Source organism: Pseudophryne corroboree, chromosome 6 (assembly GCF_028390025.1).
Source record: "Pseudophryne corroboree isolate aPseCor3 chromosome 6, aPseCor3.hap2, whole genome shotgun sequence".
Lineage (NCBI taxonomy): Eukaryota > Metazoa > Chordata > Amphibia > Anura > Myobatrachidae > Pseudophryne > Pseudophryne corroboree.
Genome location: NC_086449.1, coordinates 521,389,026 through 521,405,688, shown reverse-complemented (window position 1 = coordinate 521,405,688; position 16,663 = coordinate 521,389,026). Strand labels below are relative to the sequence as shown.

Sequence of the window (16,663 nt, the reverse complement as noted above, 5' to 3'; positions counted from 1 at the left end):
CATGGGTCATCCAGCAACCCGCAATGACCGGCCTTTGCGATACACCTGCTGCCATGTAAATAGATTTGAGTGTAGCTTCTATTTTCCTATCCCCAGGATCCTTTATGGTAAAGGAGCCCGGGGCAGGCAGCACCGCCTTTTTGAACAGCCGAGAGACTGATACATCAACCCACGGGGGTTCCTCCCAAAATTTCCTACCTTCGGGAGCAAATAGGAAAGTGCGCAAAAACTTTTTTGACACTTGGAATTTTTGGTCTGGATTTTTCCAGGCCAACTTGAATAGGTCATCTAACTCTGCAGAATCAGGGAAAGTGACATTAGGCTTGTTTTGTGTAAAGAAAAACGACTGCTGTGATGCAGTGTCCACTAGCGGGAGCTTTAACACATCCCGTATAGCCAGAATTAAGGGTTCAATACCCTGAGCAGAATCGGTATCCCCACTAACGGGGTCCAAGTCCTCCCCATACTCCTGTATATCCTCATCTGTGTCAGATAGTAGAGCAGGCAAACCACGCTTTTGTGGTCCTGCATGAGAGGAGGGGGGCTGTGTAACATCTGCCCTAGCAGCTAAATCTGCAATAGCCTGTTGTAGTAGCTGAGTTTTCTGGACATTAGCAGTGAGCTGGGATGACATATCTGTATCAGACATCACCATTTTTAGAGACGCTAGCCATGTGGGCTCTGGACCCTCTCCTCCAGCCCCTTCACTGATTTGTGAATATTGGCTGCATTGTTCACAAGAAACAGAATCAGATGATACTGGAGAGAATCTAGTGTGACATACACTGCACAGCTTGTCTACCCATGTTTAACAGTAAGCACAATAACATACACATACACACAGACAGTAATACAGTATATCTCAAGCCTGCCCTTACTGTATGTGAGAGAAGGAAACCAGCTTACCCCCAGCTGCGCAGCCCCAGTGAGGTTGACAGCTAACTATATCACAGTAAACACTAATAATGTCTGTATAGTGTACAATAGCGGCTCTCCCCCTTTGCTACACCCTGTATCAGTTTTCCAGCGTGTCTTGTGAAGCAGGAAGCGCTGTGTGTGCTGTCTGTGGCTGCATTAAGCAGAGGAATGCGCCAAAAGGACTCTGGTCCCGCTCTGAGGTAGCTCAGCACCCTCCAATGGCGCCGGAGCTACAGTAATTATTTATACTGGCAATGTCTCCTGTTTGCTTAAAAACATCACACAAGTGCTAGTTCAAGCGATTGTCAGCCAGTCTACACGGGGGACCCTAGTGGGACCCCCCCATGCTGCGTCCGTGTTCAGCCGCACTTTGAACCGTGGGATGCCCCTAGCGGGGCCCCCGGTTTGTAATCACCACAGACGTCACCTTCAGGCAGTGGTAGGGGTGTGCGGCGTGCTGCGATTGTGACAGCCAAGGCGCAGTGCCCCGTTGAACAACAACCCCTCAACGGTGGTCTTGCAGCAGGGAAGAGGCTCTGTACCTCGCAAGGCCTGTGACCGCCCCCCCCCCCCGCAACTCCCACGGTGCAGGTATGCTGTTGCCCAAGCAGCATCCCGAAAATAACAAACATTAAAAAGAAATTGAAGGACACATGGTGGAAGAAGGACGGAGGGGGATGGGGGCGTTGGGTGGGAGGAGGACATAATAGGGAGAGGGACAGAAGAAGGGAGGGATGCTGGGTGGGAGAGGATGCAGGGTGGGAGAGGGACATATTGGGGATTGGGACACTGCGTGGGAGAGGGTTGCAGGGTGGGAGAGGGGCACCAGGTGGGAGGGGGGTGTGCCGTGTGGGAGAGGACGCAGGGTGAGAGGGGGGTGTGCAGGTTGGGAGAGGATGCAGGGTGAGAGGGGGGTGTGCAGGGTGAGAGAGGACGCAGGGTGAGGGGGGACGCAGGGTGAGAGGGGGTGTACAGGGTGAGAGACGACGCAGGGTGAGAGGGGGGTGTATAGGGTGAGAGAGGGTTGTGCAGGGTGAGAGGGGGGTGTACAGGGTGAGAGAGGATGCAGGGTGAGAGAGGGTTGTGCAGGGTGAGAGGGGGGTGTACAGGGTGAGAGAGGACACACAGTGAGAGGGGGTTGTGCAGGGTGAGAGGGGGGTGTACAGGGTGAGAGAGGACGCACGTTGAGAGGGAGTTGTGCAGGGTGAGAGAGGGGTGTACAGGGTGAGAGAGGACGCACGGTGAGAGGGAGTTGTGCAGGGTGAGAGAGGGTTGTGCAGGGTGAGAGGGGGGTGTACAGGGTGAGAGAGGACACACAGTGAGAGGGGGTTGTGCAGGGTGAGAGAGGACGCACGGTGAGAGGGAGTTGTGCAGGGTGAGAGAGGGGTGTACAGGGTGAGAGAGGATGCAGGGTGAGAGGGGGGCGTACAGGGTGAGAGAGGATGCAGGGTGAGAGGGGGTTGTGCAGGGTGAGAGGGGGGTGTACAGGGTGAGAGAGGACGCACGGTGAGAGGGGGTTGTGCAGGGTGAGAGAGGGGGTTGTACAGGGTGAGAGAGGACGCAGGGTGAGAGGGGGTTGTGCAGGGTGGGAGAGGAACATATACGTATGATGATTTTGAATTAATATTAAAGCCTACTAGACCAGTAGGTGCACTGCATTGCTCTAGCGGCGGCAGTAACCGGGTGCACCGTGCACCCCACGATGTGGGAGCCCGGTGGCGGCGGCAGGAACAAGAACAGTGAGCACCCCAAGTGGGAGCCCGGCAGCAGCAGGGACGAGAGCTGGCGCATCGCACGTGGGCGCCCGGCGGGGCTACAGCAGGGACGGGAGTAACATCTATAAACACAGCAGGCTGGCCGCTTCCTCCGCCTCCTGCTGCGCTCAGCTGCCCTGTCCTGTCTTCTATGTGGCGCTGGCAGCTACAAATTTGCCTGCCAGTGCCGCGGGGATCCGGGAGCGCTGCAGCTCGGATCGGTGAGCTGCAGGGGGCCCTTTTAGAAAGGGGGGCCCGGGGTACTTACCCCCAGAAACCCCCCTTTAATCCAGCTCTGCCGCTGCCTCACCCTCCGCCTCCAGTGTCCCGGCTAATGCTGACCCCACAGCGCGGCGTGGCATTCTCCATCTTCAGCGCTGCCTGCTCTTCTCTACTGCAGGCCGTGCTGTCCTGTGCCCACTGCCTCTCCCTCCGCCTCCAGTGTCCTGGAGGGTGTTACTACTCGCAGCTTTCCGCACTGCTGATTTAACACCGGCTTTGGGGCGAAAGACGGCGGAGATGTATATACAGTACATTTTGTTGGGGTCTGGATGCGCTCCAGCTCATACTGCGCTGTGTGCAAGGTACACAGCGCACATACTTAGTTACGGCACTGACATATGATACCTTATACTGGACTATGGTGTATTTTCTACAGTGCATTGCTGTTATTATTCTGTTATTAATCTGGCACATTGTCATGCATGCAGCAGCTGAATTTACTGTATATATTTATGAAGGGGGCCAGACATTGCACTCTCTAATGGTTAGTCAAACCAATGAGGTGGCAGGCCACACCCCTAAACATGGGCCCCTACCACTGTATTCCCCCGGTGGGCCCTACATGCCCCAGTCCGACACTGGATGTATGAGGACACATCTGTATATACTGCGCTTTGTATAGGCTTGTAAAGTGAGATGGAAACGGCAGGACTGCGAGGGGTACTGAATGTGTGGTTTGAAGGAGAGGGAGGAATCAAGGATAATCAAAGATAACTTCAAGACAGCGTACTTAACCACTTGCCTAGCATCTAGCATGGTCTAGATGCACAGGATGCGACCAGTCAGATAAACAGTGTTAGCAGCGGCAGGGAAGGGAAACTTCCCTCAGCTGCTGCTGTCAGAGGGACCGGAAGGTCCCTTTGCCTCCCTGTACCCTACCCTCAGTGTTGCTGTGCTGCCGATCACTGCAGATAATGGCAGCCACTGGGAAAGTGTAAAACAATCCCCCCAATCCATCCCCAGACCCCCCCCCCCCCCCTGTGTACCTGGCAGCTGTCCTGGGGGTAAAAAGTAACATTGCGATGTTACCGGTGTTCCGATGTTACCGATCTTCCTGACCGATGCTCCAATGTTTGAGAGAGAAACAATTCAAATGTAAAAAAAAAAAGTTTTTTTTTTTTACTAAAATCATTTTGGATAAGGTTAAATTCATCTTCTTCACCTAATTCACTAATAAAAAAAACTCGTCAATTTCGGAGCGTTTTTTTTGGGAAAAAATCATCAGTTAAGTGGTTAAGGGCTACAGGAGATAGTTGTTCCATCAATAGATAGTGAACTTGTCGGAAGCGAGGTTATGCGGGTGGGTGAGAAGAAGATCAGCTCAGTCTAAGACATTACGTTTAAGAAAGCACTGGGACATGCAAGAAGAGATAGCAGAGAGACAGGTGGAGATACGAGTGAGGAGAGACGGTGAGAGGTCAGGGAGAAAAGGTAGATTTGAGTGTCCTCAGCATCAAGATGATATTGGAAGTCGAAAGAGCGAATGAGTTCACATAAAGAGGGGAGATATACGGAGTATGTTAATATATATCATCATCAACAGCATAATTACATTTGTATTGCATACACAACATACTTTCCAACTATTGCTGCTTTACTAGGCCTGATCCGAGGGGGCTGGGAGGTGTTTTATATCACACACATGTGCCTCCACAGGATGCAGCATAAAAAAAGTTTAACTTTAAAAAGCCATCCACCGGGGCGTGGCCATGGCCACCTGATGTGTGTCCAAGCCACCAGTGTTTTGTGAGGCGTGTACACATTATGAGGAAATATAGCATTATTATATTAGGGTAAAATGGTGACTGATGAGAGTTGTACTTATATTAGTAATGATGAATACTGTCGTCTTAGCTAAATATATGGGCCACAATGATGCATACTGTGCTATGGATGCGGTGGGGTTGTACTTGCAGCAGTAGGGAGTTCTGTATCTATTGATAGCACTAGTGGCAGAATATGAGAGCAGTGATATTGTATTGGATGCAATCGGTATTGTCAATAAGAAATCTGCAGTATATTATACTAGGGTGTCAATGCGATATAAAGATATTGTATAAATTATGCTGTGTTTAAAATTATGGTACTGAAGATATGTTATAACATAATTGTAGAAGTAAAGATTCGACTTCATACACATGTGGATTGTGATTATGGGTTTTATGTAGCCTTGATTCCTGGGAGAGATTTATGCTTAATGTGATGAGAGAATTGAAGTAGGCGTTACTTACCAGGGAAAGTGTAAAAAGCATGTGGAGCAGTATACGGAGATAGCATGTGTGGCATAGGCTCAGAGCCGGTCATAGGTATAGGCAAACTAGGCAATTGCCTAGGGCATTTGATATGCCTAGGGGCATCAGAAGCTTCTGCTGATTAAAATGATATGCGGCATGCCTGTATTCCGTGTGTAGCATTTCATATGCAGATACAGCCACAGTCTCACACAGTATATAGGCATGCTGCATATCATTTTAATCAGCAGAAGCTGCTTGTGCATCCTAGCCACATAGCAATGCAAATAAGATGCATTTTCATAAAAAAAAGGTGCCCGACGTTAGCATTGAGGCAAGATTTATGAGGACACATCTGTATCCAAGCAGAGGCAGAGGTCACAGTGTTAGTGGTAGTGTGAGTGCTGTGTGCATGTGAGTGGGTTGGTTGTGCATGCAGTAGTGTTCGGAATATATGTAAGGAGTATGTGTGTCATATAAAAATGCATTAATAATGTGCAACATATGTGTAAGGAGCACTATGTGTGTCATTATGTGTATAAGGGCATTAATAATGTGCGCCATATGTGTAACAGGGTACTATTGTATGTGTGTCATTATGTGTATAGGGGCACTAATAATGTGCAGCAAATGTGTAGGGGGCACTATGTGTGTCATTATGTGTATAAGGGCATTAATAATGTGCGGCATATGTGTAAGGGACATTATGTGTAAAAGGGCATTAATAAAGGTTGTCATAATGTGTAAGGCGCATTATGTTTATAAGGACATTAATAATGTGTGTCATATGTGTAAGGTGCATTACTGTGTGGAATTAGGTGTATAAATGCATTACTAATGTGTGGCATTATGTGCATAAGGTGCTCTACTATGTGGCGTTGCGTATAGAAAGGGCACTACTGTGTCATCTAATGTGAATAAAGAGCAATATGGTGTGGTGTAATGTGAATAAGGAGCAATTCAGTGTGATGTAATGTGAATAAGGGGCTCTACTGTGAGGAGTAACGTTTAAGGTAAAGTGATACTACTGTGGGATGTAATATGAATTATGGACACTATCACATGATCAAATGTGAATAAAGGTGCAGTACTGTGTGGCGTAATTGGAATTGGGGTTACTATTGTGTGGCCATGCCTCTTGCCAGCAAAAGCACACCCCTTTTCGGGCTGTGCGCCAAATGTGCAAACTGTTCCTATTTAAAATATAGGGGGTACAAACACCAAAATAAGGACTGCTCTGGGTGAGGGGTGATGGTGCTGGGGAAGAGGTGCAAGGTCAGAGGCGGAACCAGCGGTGGTGCTAGGGGGCACCAGCCAAAATCTTGCCTAGGGCATCATATTGGTTAGGGCCGGCTCTGCATAGGCTTCACCCCTATCTTTAACAATGTTTTAATCTGATTTAGGAAAATTCTGTATTTATAAATTATCTATTTTTATAGCTGAATACTCTGTGCGTTTCTGCATTTTGCATTCAGTTTACAGAATCTTGACATCTGCAGCATAGGTTTTTTCTAGTCTACATGCACCTGTGACCAATAAATTGATTTGAGCAACTAACAATATGTGTATCACTGTTCATGGATGGGATCAGCAGTTGGAGAGTATGCAGACTCTTTTAGTGCCAGGGTCTTGGGGTGGCTCCACGTAAGTTGGCTCTCGATTTAGAAATACATAAATGTTTGACCCAAAGTAGGAGCTATTATCATGTAGTGTAGGACCACCAAAGCAGAGACACCTTGCCATGTGGGGGTGGCTTATTATATGTATGCAAATGTATGTAACAGAGATATCTGCATTACTATTGTCATGTAGGATGTATAACTCTTTGACTTTTCAATTGCAGTGTGTAAGGAGAATTTCCTTTTTATAGTCTAAATTAACTCCCACCTTACATGCACCTGTGATGGACCAATAAATTGATTACTACCATTTTGAGTATCATCTACAGCCTATGATCTATTTCAGAATGAAAATTCTGTATGCAGATAACTTTCAGTCAAAATATTAGACATCAATTACAATACAATAATAATATAGTTTCAAGAGTGAACAGAACATTTAGAAACCAACCTCAGCAACCCACATGGAGCCTACACTGAGAGGAGGGTCCTAAAGAATAAAAACACAGAACAATGACATTCATTATTGTAACATACTGAAATAAATTAGATCTTTGCTGCCACCTAGCCACACATTTGAGCAAGTGAATAAACTCAAAACCCCAAAAAGTAAACACAGATGGAAGAAAAATAAAATGGAACATTATGCCCACTACGGGCTAACATAGGAGATAACAACAGTTTCATTACAGAATGAAAATGGCAATTGCAACAGTATAACACAAACAGAAAATGTCATATTATTTGTATATGTTATTTCTCATGGTGAAAAACATGCACACACTCAATGCTCCAATTTATATTATAAAATACTTGCCTACTCTCCCAAACTCCCAAGACTGCAGGTCAGTTTCCTGCAGCTGCTTGGAGGGTACATATATTCAGCATCAAGTAACATAGGGAGTGTGTAGATGGGAGTTGCTTACATTGCTACATAGTAAATTCAAGTGATGGTTATTATTAATGTCAACATTTCTTTCTTCTCTCACTACATGGTAAATTTACTAAAGCTTCTAAAACAGAGAATTGGTGATGTTGCTCATAGCAACCAAGCAAATGCTGTCTAGCATTTTCTAAAAGACAACAGAGAAATAATAGACAGCATATAATTGGTTGCTATGGGCAGCATCACCAATTCTCTGTTTTAGAAGATTTAGTAAATTTACCCCACGTGTGTGTGCTTGTGGTGTATTTTGTTGACATTAATCTTACCGACACATTCATGTTGAAATTGACCATGGCAACACTGATGTGAGTTCGGTACCGTGCTTTTAGCATGATTCCATCACTAACCCTAACCAAAATGTCAACATTTACGAAGTCATCATACTATCAATTTTAACATTTTGCAGTTGACAACTTTAATGTCCACATTTTAACCATCAATGTCGACCTTCTGCTGTCGACATTACAACCAGAGACATTCTGACTAAATAATGATATAGATCCCTGGAATTGCAGCTGTTGTATGAAGTCATAATATAAAGATGCCATTTCAATTGATAAAAATTTTATTTTACCACTTAATGACCACACCTTCATAACTAGACGTATTTTCTTGTTAATATAAGGTGTTTAACAAAACGTCTGTGTTTCTTTGTCTTCTCAAGTGAATTCATGTGGAAATCTTTGGAAACTCTTGTTTCAGGAAAAAATAAGATTTTACTGACCGGTAAATCTATTTCTCGTAGTCCGTAGAGGATGCTGGGGACTCCGTAAGGACCATGGGAAAGACGGGCTCCGCAGGACACATGGGCACTTTAAGAAAGAATTTAGTTCCTGGTGTGCACTGGCTCCTCCCTCTCTGCCCCTCCTCCAGACCTCAGTTAGAGAACTGTGCCCAGAGGAGATGGACAGTACGAGGAAAGGATTTTTGTTAATCCAAGGGCAAGATTCATACCAGCCACACCAATCACACCGTATAACTTGTGATAACAATCCAGTAAACAGAATGACAATAACATAGCATCAGTTCACGCCCGATGCAACAATAACGTAACCCTTATTGAAGCAATAACTATATACAAGTATTGCAGAAGAAGTCCGCACTTGGGACGGGCGCCCAGCATCCTCTACGGACTACGAGAAATAGATTTACCGGTAAGTAAAATCTTATTTTCTCTAACGTCCTAGAGGATGCTGGGGACTCCGTAAGGACCATGGGGATTATACCAAAGCTCCCAAACGGGCGGGAGAGTGCGGATGACTCTGCAGCACCGATTGAGCAAACATGAGGTCCTCCTCAGCCAGGGTATCAAACTTATAGAATTTTGCAAAGGTGTTTGTACCCGACCAAGTAGCAGCTCGACACAGCTGTAGTGCCGAGACCCCTCGGGCAGCCGCCCAAGAAGAGCCCACTTTCCTAGTGGAATGGGCCTTGATCGATTTAGGTAACGGAAATCCTGCCGTAGAATGCGCCTTCTGAATCGTGATACAGATCCAGCGAGCAAGAGTCTGCTTTGAAGCAGGGCCGCCAAGCTTGTTGGCTGCATACAGAACAAACAGTGCTTCTGTTTTTCGGACTCTAGCCGTCCTGGCTACATAAATTTTCAAAGCCCTGACCACATCAAGGGACTCGGAATCCTCTAAGTCCCGTGTAGCCACAGGCACCACAATAGGTTGGTTCATATGAAAGGATCAAACCACTTTTGGCAGGAACGGAGGACGTGTCCGCAATTCCGCTCTATCCATATGGAAAACCAGATACGGGCTTTTATGTGATAAAGCCGCTAATTCCGACACTCGCCTAGCCGAAGCCAGGGCTAATAACATGACCACCTTCCAAGTGAGATATTTCAACTCCACCGTTTTCAGTGGTTCAAACCAGTGTGACTTTAGGAAGTCCAAAACCACATTAAGGTCCCAAGGCGCCACTGGAGGCACAAACGGAGGCTGAATATGCAGTACTCCCTTAACAAAAGTCTGAACTTCTGGGAGAGATGCCAATTCTTTTTGAAAGAAAATGGATAGGGCCGAAATCTGGACCTTAATGGAGCCTAATTTAAGGCCCAAATCCACTCCAGTTTGTAGGAAGTGAAGGAAACGGCCCAGATGGAATTCTTCCGTAGGAGCATTCCTGGCCTCACACCAAGAAACATATCTTCGCCATATACGGTGATAATGTTTTGCTGTTACTTCCTTCCTAGCCTTTATCAGCGTAGGGATAACCTCAACCGGAATACCTTTTTCCGATAGGATCCGGCGTTCAACCGCCATGCCGTCAAACGCAGCCGCGGTAAGTCTTGGAACAGACAGGGTCCCTGTTGCAACAGGTCCTGCCTTAGAGGAAGAGGCCACGGATCTTCAGTGAGCATTTCCTGCAGATCTGGATACCAGGTCCGTCGTGGCCAATCTGGAACAACGAGGATTGTTCTCACTCCTTTTCTTCTTACCATTCTCAACACCTTGGGTATGAGAGGAAGAGGAGGAAATACATAGACGTACCGGAACACCCACGGTGTCACGAGGGCGTCTACCACTACTGCCTGAGGGTCTCTGGACCTGGCGCAATACCTCTGTAGCTTTTTGTTGAGGCGTGACGCCATCATGTCTATCTGTGGCAGTTCCCACCGACTCACAATCTGTGCGAAGACTTCTGGATGAAGTGCCCACCCTCCCGGGTGTAGGTCGTGTCTGCTGAGGAAGTCTGCTTCCCAGTTGTCCACTCCCGGAAAGAACACTGCTGACAGTGCGCTTACATGATTCTCCGCCCAGCTAAGAATCCTGGTAGCTTCCGCCATTGCCGCTCTGCTCCTTGTGCCGCCTTGGCGGTTTACATGAGCCACTGCAGTGATGTTGTCTGACTGGATCAGAACTGGTTGGTCGCGAAGTAAGGCCTCCGCTTGACGTAGGGCGTTGTATATGGCCCTTAGTTCCAGGATGTTGATGTGCAGACAAGTCTCTTGACTTGACCAAAGACCCTGGAAATTTCTTCCCTGTGTGACTGCTCCCCAACCTCGGAGGCTTGCGTCCGTGGTCACCAGGATCCAATCCTGAATGCCGAATCTGCGGCCCTCGAGAAGGTGAGCACTCTGCAGCCACCACAGGAGCTACACCCTGGCCCTGGGGGACAGGGTGATCAACCGATGCATCTGTAGATGTGATCCGGACCACTTGTCCAACAGATCCCATTGGAAAGTCCTCGCATGGAACCTGCCAAAGGGAATGGCCTCGTATGATGCCACCATCTTTCCCAGGACTCGAGTGCAATGATGCACGGACACCTGTCTTGATTTCAAAAGGTTCCTGACCAGAGTCATAAGTTCCTGGGCTTTTTCTATCGGAAGATAAACCCTTTTCTGGGTTGTGTCCAGAATCATGCCCAAGAAAGGCAGACGAGTCGTAGGAACCAACTGCGACTTTGGGATATTGAGAATCCAGCCGTGTTGATGTAACACTTTCAGTGAAAGAGATACGCTGTTCAGCAACTGCTCTCTTGATCTCGCTTTTATGAGGAGATCGTCCAAGTACGGAATAATTGTGTCACCCTGCTTGCGCAGGAGCACCATCATTTCCGCCATTACCTTGGTAAAAATCCTCGGAGCCGTTGAGAGACCAAATGGCAACGTCTGAAATTGGTAATGACAGTCCTGTACCGCAAATCTTAGGTACGCCTGATGAGGTGGATAAATGGGAACATGAAGGTACACATCCTTTATGTCCAGTGACACCATAAAATCCCCCCCTTCCAGGCTGCCGATGACCGCTCTTAGCGATTCCATCTTGAACTTGAACCTCTTCAAGTATAGGTTCAGAGATTTTAAATTCAATATGGGTCTGATCGAACCGTCCGGTTTCGGAACCACAAACATGGTCGAATAATAACCCCTTCCCTGTTGAAGGAGGGGAACCTCGACCACCACCTGCTGAAGATACAATTTTTGTATTGCATTTAACACTATCTCCCTCTCTAGAAGGGAAGACGGTAGGGCCGATTTGAAAAACCGGCGAGGAGGCACCTCTTCGAATTCCAGCTTGTAACCCTGAGACACAATTTCTGTTGCCCAGGGATCCACCTGGGAGTGAACCCACATGTGGCTGAAATTCCGAAGACGCGCCCCCACTGGCCCCGGCTCCGCCAGTGGAGCCCCAGCGTCATGCAGTGGATTTTGCAGAGGCCGGGGAGGACTTCTGTTCCTGGGAACTAGCTGTATTGTGCAGCTTCTTTCCTCTGCTCCTCCCTCTGGCAAGAAAGGACGCACCTCGGACTTTCTTGTTTCTTTGTGAACGAAAGGACTGCATTTGATAATGCGGTGCTCTCTTAGGCTGTGAGGGAACATAAGGCAAAAAATTTGACTTTCCAGCCGTAGCTGTGGAGACCAGGTCCGAGAGACCTTCACCGAACAATTCCTCACCCCTGTAAGGTAAAACCTCCTTATGTCGTTTTGAGTCGGCATCACCTGTCCATTGCCGAGTCCACAGGACCCTTCTGGCAGAAATCGACATAGCGTTTATTCTAGAACCCAGCAGACTAATGTCTCTGTGAGCATCTCTCATATAAAGGACAGCGTCTTTAATATGCCCCAGTGTCAATAAACAGTATCCCTATCTAGGGTATCAAACTCCTCTGATAAGGTATCAGTCCATGCCGCTACTGCACTACAGACCCAGGCCGACGCAATTGCCGGTCTGAGCAAGGTACCTGAATGTGTATAAATGGACTTCAGGATACCCTCCTGTTTGCGATCAGCAGCATCCTTGAGGGTAGCCGTATCCTGGGACGGCAGGGCTACCTTTTTGGATAAGTGTGTTAAAGCTTTGTCCACCCTAGGGGAGGATTCCCATCGTAACCTGTCCGTTGGCGGGAAAGGATACGCCATAAGAATCCGTTTGGAAATCTGCAGTTTTTTATCTGGAGATTCCCAAGCTTTTTCACATAACTCATTCAGTTCGTGTGAGGGGGAAAAAGTTACCTCAGGTTTCTTTCCCTTATACATATAAACCCTTGTGTCAGGGACAGGGGTTTCCTCTGTGATGTGCAAAACCTCCTTAATTGCTATAATCATACACTGCTCAAAAAAATAAAGGGAACACTAAAATAACACATCCTAGATCTTAATGAATGAAATATTCTTTTTAAATACTTTGTTCTTTACATAGTTGAATGTGCTGTCAACAAAATCACACAAAAATTATCAATGGAAATCAAATTTATTAACCCATGGAGGTCTGGATTTGGAGTCACCCTCAAAATTAAAGTGGAAAAACACACTACAGGCTGATCCAACTTTGATGTAATGTCCTTAAAACAAGTCAAAATGAGGCTCAGTAGTGTGTGTGGCCTCCACGTGCCTGTATGACCTCCCTACAACCCACACAAGTGGCTCAGGTAGTGCAGCTAATCCAGGATGGCACATCAATGCGAGTTGTGGCAAGAAGGTTTGCTGTGTCTGTCAGTGTAGTGTCCAGAGCATGGAGGCGATACCAGGAGACAGGCCAGTATATCAGGAGACGTGGAGTAGGCCATAGGAGGGCAACAACCCAGCAGCAGGACCGCTACCTCCGCCTTTGTGCAAGGAGGAACAGGAGGAGCACTGCCAGAGCCCTGCAAAATGACCTCCAGCAAGCTACAAATGTGCATGTGTCTACTCAAACGATCAGAAACAGACTCCATGGTGGTATGAGGGCCCGACGCCCACAGGTGGGGGTTGTGCTTACAGCCCAACACCGTGCAGGACATTTGGCATTTGCCAGAGAACACCAAGATTGGCAAATTCGCCACTGGCGCCCTGTGCTCTTCACAGATGAAAGCAGGTTCTCACTGAGCACATGTGACAGACGTGACAGAGTCTGGAGACGCCAAGGAGAATGTTCTGCTGCCTGCAACATCCTCCAGCATGACCGGTTTGGCAGTGGGTCAGTAATGGTGTGGGGTGGCATTTCTTTGGGGGGCCGCACAGCCCTCCATGTGCTTGCCAGAGGTAGCCTGACTGCCATTAGGTACCGAGATGAGATCCTCAGACCCCTTGTGAGACCATATGCTGGTGCGGTTGGCCCTGGGTTCCTCCTAATGCAAGACAATGATAGACCTCATGTGGCAGGAGTGTGTCAGCAGTTCCTGCAAGACGAAGGCATTGATGCTATGGACTGACTCGCCTGTTCCCCAGACCTGAATCCAATTGAGCACATCTGGGATATCATGTCTCGCTCCATCCACCAATGCCACGTTGCACCAGACTGTCCAGGAGTTGGCGGATGCTTTAGTCCAGGTCTGGGAGGAGATCCCTCAGGAGATCATCCACCACCTCATCAGGAGCATGCCCAGGCGTTGTAGGGAGGTCATACAGGCACGAGGAGGCCACAGACACTACTGAGCCTCATTTTGACTTGTTTTAAGGACATTACATCAAAGTTGGATCAGCCTGTAGTGTGTTTTTCCACTTTAATTTTGAGGGTGACTCCAAATCTAGACCTCCATGGGTTAATAAATTTGATTTCCATTGATAATTTTTGTGTGATTTTGTTGACAGCACATTCAACTATGTAAAGAACAAAGTATTTAATAAGAATATTTCATTCATTCAGATCTAGGATGTGTTATTTTAGTGTTCCCTTTATTTTTTTGAGCAGTGTATATCGGAGTGATTTAGCCAACTTTGGCTGTAACTTTGCATCATCGTAATCGACACTGGAGTCAGAATCCATGTCGGTATCTGTGTCAACAATTTGGGATAGTGGGCGCTTATGAGACCCCGACGGTCCCTGCGACATAGGATCAGGCAGGGGTTGAGACCCTGCCTGTCCCAATGCATCAGCCTTGTCTAATCTTTTATGCAAGGAATTTACATGATCATTTAAAACCTTCCACATATCCATCCAATCAGGTGTCGGCGCCGTCGGCGGAGACACCACATTCATTTGCTCCCGCTCCTCTCCCACATAGCCTTCCACATCAGACATGTCGACACAAGCGTACTGACACACCACACACACAGGGAATGTCCTTTCTGAAGACAGTTCCCCCACGAGGCCCTTTGGAGAGACAGAGAGAGAGTATGCCAGCACACACCCCAGCGCTATATAACCCAGGAATAACACAGTAACTTAATGTTAACCCAGTAGCTGCTGTTTATATACTTTTTTGCGCCTAATTATGTGCCCCCGTCTCTTTTCAACCCTCTTCTATGTGGAGAAAAAATGGCGCTGGTGAGTGCTGAGGGAGAAGCCCCGCCCCCTCGGCGGCGGGCTTCTGTCCCGCTTAAATTTTATTTCTTTGGCGGGGGCTTCTACATATATACAGTGCCCAGCTGTATATATGTGTTCATTTGCCAGAATGAGGTCCCAAATGCTGCCCAGGGCGCCCCCCCCCCCCCCCCTGCGCCCTAACAGTGAAGATCACCTCCAGTGAAGATCACGAAGTCTTCTGCCGCCTGTGAAGTCTTGCGAGGGGGACTGCGGCGCGGCTCTGGGACGGACGGCGAGGGTGAGATCCTGCGTACCGATCCCTCTGGAGCTAATGGTGTCCAGTAGCCTAAGAAGTAGGACCTAGCTTCAGAGAGTAGGGCTGCTTCTCTCCCCTCAGTCCCACGATGCAGGGAGTCTGTTGCCAGCAGAGCTCCCTGAAAATAAAAAACCTAACAAAAAACTTTCTATCAGCAAACTCAGGAGAGCTCACTGAAAAGCACCCAGCTCCTCTGGGCACAGAATCAAACTGGAGGAGGGGCAGAGAGGGAGGAGCCAGTGCACACCAGGAACTAAATTCTTTCTTAAAGTGCCCATGTCTCCTGCGGAGCCCGTCTTTCCCATGGTCCTTACGGAGTCCCCAGCATCCTCTAGGACGTTAGAGAAATATATTTTTTTTTATGATGCAACCCAAACACATTTACACACAATTATTGCACCCCCATTCATTTATCCCAAGCTTTTAACTAGTCTTCACGGTAGGCTGTTTCAGTGAGGCGCGGTCCCCTGCCCTATTTTAAATGGACAAAATGTGCCCTGCCATTATGGTGGCACCCTGCCACCTCCCCCATCGGCCACACCCCCAATATCCCCCAGTGGTGACCTGCCTGCGAGTCACTCTAGAGTGAACATTATTAACAGGTAGGATTCCCGATATAACAATACACTTTATAGGGCTGATGCAAGGCTGAGTACAAGTGCTTTGGCGGAGTGTATATTTCTCTGACGTCCTAAGTGGATGCTGGGACTCCGTAAGGACCATGGGGAATAGCGGCTCCGCAGGAGACTGGGCACAACTAAAGAAAGCTTTAGGACTACCTGGTGTGCACTGGCTCCTCCCACTATGACCCTCCTCCAGACCTCAGTTAGAATCTTGTGCCCGGCTGAGCTGGATGCACACTAGGGGCTCTCCTGAGCTCCTAGAAAGAAAGTATATTTTAGGTTTTTTATTTTACAGTGAGATCTGCTGGCAACAGACTCACTGCAGCGAGGGACTAAGGGGAGAAGAAGCGAACCTAACTAACTGGTGGTAGCTTGGGCTTCTTAGGCTACTGGACACCATTAGCTCCAGAGGGATCGACCACAGGACCCGACCTCGATGTTCGGTCCCGGAGCCGCGCCGCCGGCCCCCTAACAGAGCCAGAAGCAAGAAGTGTTCCGGAAAATCGGCGGCAGAAGACTTCTGTCTTAAACAAGGTAGCGCACAGCACTGCAGCTGTGCGCCATTGCTCCTCATGCACACCTCACACTCCGGTCACTGATGGGTGCAGGGCGCTGGGGGGCGCCCTGAGGGCAATATAATACACCTTGGCTGGCAAATCATCACAATATATAGTTCCAGGGCTATATAAGTGATAAATTACCCCTGCCAGAATCCATGAAAAAAGCGGGAGAAAAGTCAGCCGAAAAAGGGGCGGGGCTATCTCCCTCAGCACACTGGCGCCATTTTTTCTTCACA

General features: G+C 47.9%; 1 protein-coding gene across 4 annotated transcripts in view; it reads right to left on the bottom strand.

Moving 5' to 3' along the window:
- The window catches only part of MDM1 (Mdm1 nuclear protein), a 132,387-nt gene that overhangs the window by 47,678 nt on the left and 68,046 nt on the right, over positions 1-16,663 (bottom strand). For 2 of the 4 annotated variants that reach the window (XM_063927512.1, XM_063927514.1), the window contains exon 8: positions 7,256-7,294. The exons of the other annotated variants lie outside the window; for them this stretch is intronic. In XM_063927512.1, the coding sequence (XP_063783582.1) occupies positions 7,256-7,294 (39 nt within the window). The remainder of the gene's footprint in view (positions 1-7,255; positions 7,295-16,663) is intronic. 4 annotated transcript variants of the gene reach the window in all.